This window comes from Pollachius pollachius (genome assembly GCF_949987615.1).
Source record: "Pollachius pollachius genome assembly, chromosome: 9".
Lineage (NCBI taxonomy): Eukaryota > Metazoa > Chordata > Actinopteri > Gadiformes > Gadidae > Pollachius > Pollachius pollachius.
In genome coordinates this window covers 8,882,784-8,892,783 of record NC_136942.1, presented here as the reverse complement: position 1 = coordinate 8,892,783, position 10,000 = coordinate 8,882,784, and the positions used below count along the sequence as shown (strand labels likewise).

Sequence of the window (10,000 nt, the reverse complement as noted above, 5' to 3'; positions counted from 1 at the left end):
ACTTAAGGCACCCGATGAGCCGGGGCCAGCTGGGCTGTTATCGCGGATGAGCTGTCGGTTGTCATGTTGTCATGTTGTCGTGGCAATGCACCTTGGTGATTGATGCCCACAGCTGGCGATAATCAGACCAAGTCGAGGAACATCTGTAACCACAGATACTAGATTCATTTCTGGGACTCTTGCCAATGATTGTGGGATTGTCAATATTTATTATATTTAAAAATATTGATTCTTTCTGTAATTTTTCCTTAAGCAAAATATTCAAAATGGTGATTGTGTACTTTCTGATATAATTTGGTATGTGCAAAAACAAATAAATGTTTATTATAATAAATAAATGTTACATAATTAATAAATGTTTACAACCTGAAGAGACAACTAACCATACTTAAGTAGTATACATCAGTGTAATAATACACTTCATAATAATGAACTATAATATATCTATAAATAGGGTCTCACAAGGGGGAAAGATATAACACAATTCCATTACAGGATAGTGTTTGATATAGAGTACATTTTAATAGCAGGTCAAATCCAAGCAATTAGAGAAACAACATGGCCGCATACTCCATTACTGCTCTCAACGACTGCCAGCAAAGCACATTATGTTTTGGGGACGTTCTTCCCTCGGGGGGGGCGGAAATCACTCCTAATGTTATTCCAAACCACTGGGAAATCAAACCCTGTGTGTGCGGTGTTCTGCCAGTTAATTTTTATTTCAGATTGTATTTTAGGTCGGAGAGAGGCAGCCAAACACTGGAGCTGAAGGAGAGAGGGGTGAGAGGGGAAGCGAGAGAGCTAGAGATACAAATAGACAGAGAGAGAATAATATTCCACTCCATGTGAACTAATAAAAGCCCTGTGAAATAATGGCAAAAGGAAATAGAAATGTAGAAGTACCCTGCTGCTTGTTTCCTTGGTTGAAGAGCATCCTGCTCTGGTTCCCTTAGCTTTAGTGGACTGAGTTATAACAGGGGGCTAAGATGTGTTTGTGTGTGTGTGTGTGTGTGTGTGTGTGTGTGTGTGTGTGTGTGTGTGTGTGTGTGTGTGTTTGCGTCTGTCGGTGTTTGTGTGCTTGTGTGTGTTTGAGCGTCTGTCTGTATTCGTGTGTTTTCGTCTGTGTATGTGTGTGCGAGTTTGTGTGTGCGAGTTTGTGTTTGTTTGCATGTGTGTGTTTGTGTGTGCGTGTATCTCTGTGCATCTGTGGGTGCGTGTGTGTGTGTTTGTGCGTCAGGTGTGAGCTTGTGTGTGTGTAGACAGAAGCTGTAGGTAATACACACACACACACACACACACACACACACACAGCTGTAGGTAATATTTACCTTGAGTAATTGGTCGATCTTCTTCCAGAGAGATACACAGAGGTCCACCTCTACCTTATCTACCTAGAGCATTCTCTGTCAGACTCAGACACACACACCCAAACGCACGCACACACACACACACACACACACACACACACACACACACACACACAACCACACACACACAATCACACGCACATCCACACAAACACACACACACACACAATTGCACGCACACACACACACACACACATGAACACACACATACATGCACAAATAAACACACACACACACACACACACACACACACAAATACTCACACAAACAAACACACACACACACATACTTGTGCAGTGCGCATATGTGTGCATTGAAAGAGGTAGATGCACAAAGGCACACAAATATAAGCAAGCACTGAAACACATCACATATCACATGTGCGCGCACAACAATACACACACAAACACACACACAAATACACCCACAGATTGCATGGTCCCCAGTCATCAGTGACATGTTCACTGAGATCATAATTCTTATTTTTTTTTATTATCTCTATTTTTCTAAGTGCATTTTTTTTCTTAGCAATTAGCACAATCTGTCTAATAGTTTGTTAGTCTGTCAAAATCTGGATATGTGTTTGCACACACACACAGACACACACACCGACATATACAGCGACCCACACAGCCATACACACACACACACACACACAGACACACACACAAAGAAACACACAAACACAAAGACACACACAAACAGACACACACACAGCCACAGACCCACAACTAGGAAATATTATTTGGCTGTGGCTCCGGGCGTTGTTATCACCGGCCACATACGTTCCCAATCAACAACGCGCCGTCTTGAAATGCGTCCACGGAGCTCGTTTCGTTTCCGCACATGAGATGCCAGAGCTTTTCCCCGAGCAACTGCTTAATCAAGCAATCTCCTGTTCCGATCAGCCGGCCCGTGTACCGCTGCGTCTCGCACGCTGCTCCTCTACACATTATCTGGTGTTCGATGCGAACGCCCGCCTTCTCTCGAGATCCCTGCGCTTTGTGCAGATTGCCTTTGTGCACGCTCGACAAATACGCCTGCGATGTAAGCACTTGTCTCTGAGCCTGTGTGTCTAGAGAAGTGCATATGTGTGTGAGTGGGTGTGAGTGTGTGTGTGCGTGTGAGTGTATGTGCTTGTATGTCTTGCAATGTGAGTGTGAGTGTGTGCATTTGCGCGTCAATGTGTGGGTGTGTGGGTGCGTGTACGGGTGTGTGTGTGTGTGTGTGTGTGTGTGTGTGTGTGTGTGTGTGTGTGTGTGCGTCTTTGCATGTGCATGTATGTATGCACATGTGAATGCACCTGTATACATTCATGTGTGTCCGTGCATGTACTTGTGCATGGAGGTGTACACATAAATGTGTGTGTCTGCGTGTGCGTCCCTGTGCATGTGAGACTGGTGAGAGTGTGCGCCCGTGCGCGTGTGTGCGTGACTCCTCTTCCTCAGTTTAGCAGAGTTGTAACTACCCAGCCCCCGGTTCTCCATCCTAATTAATCAGTGGGCGCTACGCCTGTGTTGGTGCTCCCCCCGTCTGTCCTCTCCACGGGGGGCCACTCCGCCCTCAGTTCTCCTTCTTCCACACCCCCTCCCCCCCTCCCCCCGCAGTGCCCCGCTCTTGCGTGAGACAAAAGTGGGGTTTGCATCATTCTCAGGCCCCTTGAAGTAGGAGATGGAGGGCTTCCCGGATCCGCCGGCGGTTTACAAGTCTGAACGAGTGCGCAGCCGAGGGAGACTTTGTTAAATAATTGTTTGATTACATTATAGACGGGACAGTGTGGAGGGACGGGGCAGGAGAAGAGAGGGAATGACGTGAAGCGTGGGGACCACTGGTGGGAATCAAACCCGGGACGCTACGAAGCGTACTGCCTCCATGGTGGAGCCGCCCAGCTACCCCCATCTTCGATGTATTCCTAACTTTAGGCCCAACATAACGGTGGTTGACCTCTGATTGGCCATCAGCAATGGACAGACATGCTCCCTGCGGATTGGCCGGGCCTTAAAAAGGTGGACAGCAATCTCAGTCGTTGTATTCAAATGCCCAAACCACCCTTTCATCGGCTTATAATCAAATTTCATCTTTATAACCTCACATTGCTGCTTCACACGGTTCCCTTTGTTCCTCTGATGACAAAAGCCTGCATCTTTCCACCAAAGTGAACCCCTCGCCCCCCCCCCACCCCTGCCTGCCAGTGGTTGGGTTTGAACAAAGGCCAGGACATTGATTTCCAGCCCTGGTTATCAGTGATGGTGCAACACGTAGCGCATTAGCATTCATGCTCAGGAGCGGCTTGTCCGTCCGTCTGAATTTGAGGCTTCGTACTCCACCGCGGCAAAGCAGCGGCCTGCTTTAGAAAACAACCGCAGGGAGCTTGGATCACCCTGGCCCTCCCCACGGCTATCACCCCGTTAAATAGAAATCGTTGGGGCCCCTCTCCCTTCAATCCTCCTCTCCCTCTCACGCCATTAGCCTTCATGGCTCTCAGGACGGAGGCCAGGAGGAGCCATCATGTGTGAGCCTCTCTCTCAGATCGCTAACGGTTTAAGTGCACTTTGCGGCGGATTGTCCTCCGAGGAAAGTTAACAGCCCCTAGCAGGGAGAAGTTTAGCTCGCGGTATGAGAAGTGCTTCCTGCTCCGAGCGAGGCTCCTCATTAAAGCCTGCCTTGTTTACGGGCTCAGCTGCCTCGGCTGCTTGTCTTCTGAGGACGTTTGGCCCCTTCCCCGTCATTATGCTGGCCGCTCTAGCCGCTGAGCAACCCAGAGTCTGTGTGTGTGTGTGTGTGTGTGTGTGTGTGTGTGTGTGTCTGTGTGTGTGTCTGTGTGTGTCTGTGTGTGCTTGTGTCTGTTTTTGTTTATTTGTGTGTATGTGAGAGAGAGAGAGAGAGACTCCTGTTATTTCTTAATTGCCTTGTGTATTGTTACTTCTGATGTTTTGTATGTCCTGTTAGTAAAGCCAATTGCATTGAAGAGAGAGAGAGAGAGAGAGAGAGAGAGAGAGAGAGAGATACACGTAGAGAGAGATACAGAGGGAGAGAGAGCCTCAGCCAGAGAGAGAGAGAGACAGAAATATGCAGAGAAAGATCCAGAGAGGGAGAGAGAGATTCTGACAGAGAGAGATAGAAAGAGAGAGCGAGAGAGAGATTCAGACAGAGAGAGAGAAACAGAGACACTCAGATCGTGACAGAAAGAGAAAGAGAGAGAGAGACAGAGAGAGAAACAGACGGATCAAGACAGAAAGAGAGAGAGAGAGAGAGAGAGAGAGAGAGAGAGAGAGAGCGAGAGAGAGAGAGAGAGGAGAGAGAGAAAGAGTGAGAGACAGACGGATCAAGACAGAAGGAGAGAGAGAGAGAGCGAGAGAGAGAGAAGAGAGAGAGAGAGAGAGAGAGAGAGAAGAGAGAGAGAGAGAAAGAGTGAGAGACAGACGGATCAAGACAGAAGGAGAGAGAGCAAGTGCAGTCAGCGGTGAGCTGACGCTGTGTCTTCAGAGTCACACTCTTTTGTCTCTGATAGCCTATCTGTGATCGGGCGTCCGGGTCGTCCCCGGTTACAGGTCGAGACCTGCGTCTTTCCCAGCGTGGGTTCTGTTATCTGCTCTTCACTCCCCACAGTCGATGGCCTCTCCACTCCTGTGTAAATTCTCAGTGAACCTTGCTCAGCACAGGGCTGTCCTTCTTAGATGGCCACCTTTTGTCTGGTGGCCGCTTGAAATCGATTTAAAAAACACAGATTGTTTCTGGGTCTGCCTTTATCCTTCAGAATTACCACAACAGACTGCCTTTATTATTGCACATTGGCAGGGATTATCCCCTTTGGGTTTGGTGTTTGGAACGCCTCTGTTCTCTGTTATATGTTCTACTTTCACTATCCTTTGCTCTCAGTTTTCTCTGCTTATTAGGTTGGTTGCTTGTCTTGTGTTGCACAACAGACAGGTCATGGCATTACCATCAACGCCTGGGTTCAGGGTTTGATTCCCACTGGGACCTCCCGTGCTAACAGTGTATGTGAATCACTCCCTGTTGTGCAAGGTGCTCTGAATGAATAAAAGTGTCCTCAAAATGGCGGCTGTACTAAATGTCAGCCTGTCTCTGTGTGTGTTCCCCCCCCCCAGAGGGCCAGCTGCTGCCCGGGAACAACTTCACCACCGAGTGCAACATTCCCGGGAACTTCATGTGCGGGGACGGCAAGTGTGTCCCTGGTGGATGGCAGTGTGATGGCACCCCGGACTGCCTGGACCGGAGCGACGAGAAGGGCTGCCGTGAGTGTTGCTTCTGTTATCCCCCCCCCCCCCCCCCCCCCCCCCTCTCTCTCTCTGTCTCTTTCCTCATCCCCAAAAACTAAAGCACAAGCCCATGGGATCTGTCAGGAGGGAAAAGGGAATGTCCGTAAAATATGTTGACAGTTGTGTCCCTTTCCTAATATCACAAGATGAACCAGTTGAAAGAAGTGCTGAGATTGTGAGGAATTATGCGCATTTGTATGATCCCTCAGGTCAAAGAGAAACATTGCAGGAAACTCCTGCCATCACTAAACGATGGCAGTCCCTTTGTTGTACCCTGTCGAAATGGCCATATTCTGCAGCAGTTTAGATGACAACATGCCAGTTTCAATTTCGTAGCAAGTAAATCGATGCCTTTGCACCTTAGCATAACAATAACATACCGTCTTCAGCTGAACACTGCCGTTCATAGACTGCAGGCCTTTCAGAGTAAACACGGCTCTTCTCCGGCTTGGTTCACATTGTGAATTGACTTACAATTCACTATAATTACAATTAATTATACAGCGCTTTTCTAACCAGTGGCCACTCAAAGCGCTTTACAATATTGCCCAACATTCACCCATTCATGCACACATTCACACACCGACGGCACAGTCAACCATGCAAGCTGACAGCCAGCTCGTCAGGAGCAGTTAGGGTCAATCGTCCTGCTCAGGGACACCTCAACACTCGGCTACGACAAGTGGGGAACCAAACTAGTCCCAGGTTTACTGTCAACCGGAAGGTTGCTAGTTCGATCCCCGGCCCTGCTCTACCTCCTGAGCTACTGCTGCCCAGATTACAACATCCAGCTGTGGTTCCGCAGCTTCTAAATTCACGACCCTTCTGCAGAAATGGTTTATTGTTTGCTTCATCTCTCATTCTGCCTTTGCTGTTGTAAAAGGAGAATATTAATAAAGTGTATAGCCTTGTCTTTAACTTTTACGCCCCGCTCCGTCCTGCTCCATCCTCTGTGTTCCAGCCATTAGCCCTAGCCCCTTGCCCGGGCGCACCGCCGTCTTAATGCCATCAAAGGGAGGGCTGATTCGTTCTTTGTGCGCGGACGTAGGCTACTAGTGCGGCTGGATATTCGTATAGCGCTTCTGATGCTCACGCCGTTAGCCCACTTTGATCCCTGCTGTCTGCGCCGCCTCCTTCCTCCTCGCAACTGGAAAAATCGACACGCGGAAAATTGAAGTTTTTTCTACCAACCCTAACACCTTGTCTCTCTAACTACTTTCGCCTTTGAACCACTGGTATTAAATCCCAATCCCTTAAATCCCACTGTCTCTCTCTTTGTCTGTCTCTCTCTCTCTCTCTCTGTCTCTCTCTCTATCTTTCTCTCTATCTCTCTCTATCGCAGAATTATAGCCACTACGAGACCGTCCCACATTGAGCGTTCCACAAATGTGCTGTTTTTTAGAGGCGGATCAAGGTGGAGGGTGGGGGTTTGGCCCTGAGCAGCTTGCGGCCACGGTACCATGCGCTAGTGTTTACAGTGGATGCATCGCAATGGCTCGGATTCATAATATCATCCGGAGGCGCACACAGCTTTTGGCCGTGTTCTGTAAATAGTCTAGGGTGCACTCCGGGTGCTCCGGCGGGAGTCCTGGAGCTCTATATCTAAATAATATAATATAATATAGATATCTTTATAATATAATATATATTACCATGGCCAAAAGCTGTGTGCGCCTTCGGATGATATTATGAATCTCAAACGACTGCGTCGGGTTCTCCGACGTCTCTGGTTCTTCCACTTCCACGGCAATCTGAAGCACAGACTGAGCGGCGAAGTGGAGGAGGAGAAAGGGATTGTTGCCGTTTGCGGACTCCCAGTACTTCCACAAGGAGACTCATAGTGGGAGTTACCTTGGCCATGGTTGAGAAGGAATTGGAGGAAAGGAACTTTGGCTTTGACCCGCTGGAGTCAAGATTGAGCCATGACATGGAGGACAAAGGGATTGTTGCCCGCGATTGTCTCCTGCCGGAGCACCACCGCCGCCCCCCGGCAACGGGGCTCCGAGTCTCGTTGTGGAAGTACCAGAGACGTCAGAGAACCCGACGCAGTCTAGTCTTTTCACCAAATGGGAGCTTTACGCAAACCGTACCTTATGTTGCGTGTTATGCGCCATAACACTAACAGCGGAGCGGTTATCCAAATAACAAAGTCAAATTCTCTGGGCGGGCCAAGCAGAGAAAGGGGAGGTAACATGCTCGTTTCACACCTAACGCCATTTCTAGCTACTGGGGGACCAAAGGCAGGCTAGGGGAACTCATTAATGTTAGAAAACCTCATAAACTGACATTTTAATTATTTATTTTTAATTTTTTAATATTAATATTTATTCTCACTTTCTCTCTCTCTCTCTCTCTCTCTCTCTCTGTTGCCAGAATCACGCATGAGTTCTTCATTCGGTGCTGTGTTAATTAATATTTATCAAAAACAAAAACCAACAGGGGAAAGAAAACGAAAAGTCCAAGCCCCTGGGTTCTGTCAGCAGGGAAAATGCCTTTCAGGTCGGTGCCAAGTACTACCCTCTGTTTAGAAAAAATACCACTGTTTACCTGGCTGTCAACCAACGCTGAAATAGGCTGCAGAAACCTTGGGGCACCTTTTGGTGGTACAACACTAGAATCGTCTCCCCCATCCATCTCCTCCCACACCAATATGTGGGGGAGGAGACATATTGGCGACATATTCTGGCGAACAATGAGGCAGGCCTGCTGGACGCCCAAACAAACAAAAACTCACACTGGCAAACTTTTTCCAACAGTTCTCCTGCAGTTTGTCATGGAAATATGCTGCGTTTCTAGAATAAAATATCATTTTCTCTCTCTCCTGGCCTTGGGAGTGTTTTAGAGAGGTTTCCTGTCTGAGAAAATGTTTGTCTCCAAAGGTTAAAGCAATTGATGGTTCTGTGTCTGTCGGCGTTAGCTATTAAACTGTGTTTCTGCGATTTTTGTTGCAATGTGTTAAGAATGTATCTCACTAAAAACATGGTTTCTCTACTGCTTCAAGCACTGTTCATTTGAAGGGGTTTTAGTATGGCAATTGAGTTATTTTGACATACAACTGGGCCAATGCCTAGGTGGGATCCTGTGTTGCTCAATAGAGCAAGGCATTTATTTACACTGCCAGGGTTAGAGGTTGGATTCCCATTCGAGGCACCAATGTCGAGGATAAATGCAGAGGCATTCAAAGAAGCCATGGATCCAGAATCCCCATAATGGTTTATTTTATTTAGGTACTCCAGTGTTTAATATACATATAGTTTAGCTGGACTGCTGAACACATTAGGATACAGAGAGCTGGCATGAGGCCATGGCTGTCACTGCTGCCTTTGTTTGTTTACGGTGCTCTTTATAACTGCTCCCCATTTGCTTCCAAATAAATGGGAATGTGTAGTTTCACTGTATAAAGTATAGATATAAATATATATGTATATATATATTCAAATTCATATTCAAACACATATCCCCTTAGCAATTAAAGCACTTAGCACTTATCCCCTTAACAACTACTTGACTGCTTAGGTGCTGATAGTATAGTTGTAGTAGTGATGGTGGTGGTGGCGGTGGTGGCAGGGCTGATGGTGGGGGTGGTGGAGGAGGCACTAGCGGTGGTGTAGTTGGTGTGGCGGAGGTTTGGTTTGCGTGATGAAAGAGAAAAGAGACTTCCAGGCTACCACACTGGAGCCTCCACAATAAGCCTTGTAATTAAGATCCCACTCAAGATGGCTTCCACGTTCAGGGACAGCAAGGTAAATGGACAGCGACAGGACCTCCGTGAGCAGGACAAATGACCCACAGCAACCTCCTCGACAGATTCCCTCTCCCTGGGCACGGAGGCTCCCTCCCTGCCGCGGCCACGCCTCACCGTCTCGCCTCCAGCTCTGTCGATATGAGACAGTTTACCCAATGAGCCTTGGCGTCTGTTGTCTTTCTGTATGTCACTCCCGTGTGCAATCACATTACTGCGCTTCTCATTACCGTAACGCCTCGGATATGATTCCGGTGAAATAAGCAGGAGGCCTTTGTTGATGATGGGATGGCACGCTCCTGGCGTACTGTATCCTCTAGGGCCGACCGTGACCTTTCGGAAGATCATCTGCCTGTGTGTGTGTTTGGATTTGCACATGTTTGGTCCGTGAACACATGAGCCGTCATTTAACGACGCTTATCGGTGGCGTCTCATCTGTGAATCTCGTCGCGATCCGACGAAGACACCCGTCCGTTGGTTCAGTCCCGTCTCGGTGTCTCCCTGTGTCTGATCTCCTCCCCTTCAGAGACCCGGCTATCTGAAGGTCGTATCACCTCTCTCTCTCTCTCTCTCTCTCTCTCTCTCTCTCTCTCTCTCTCACTCACTCACTC

The 10,000-nt window shown here is 48.0% G+C and overlaps 1 protein-coding gene across 2 annotated transcripts in view; it reads left to right on the top strand.

The window, feature by feature from the left end:
- ldlrad3 (low density lipoprotein receptor class A domain containing 3) overlaps positions 1 to 10,000 on the top strand; it is a 66,999-nt gene that overhangs the window by 18,144 nt on the left and 38,855 nt on the right. For both annotated transcript variants that reach the window (XM_079742969.1, XM_079742968.1), the window contains exon 2: positions 5,477 to 5,623. In XM_079742969.1, the coding sequence (XP_079599095.1) occupies positions 5,477 to 5,623 (147 nt within the window). The remainder of the gene's footprint in view (positions 1 to 5,476; positions 5,624 to 10,000) is intronic.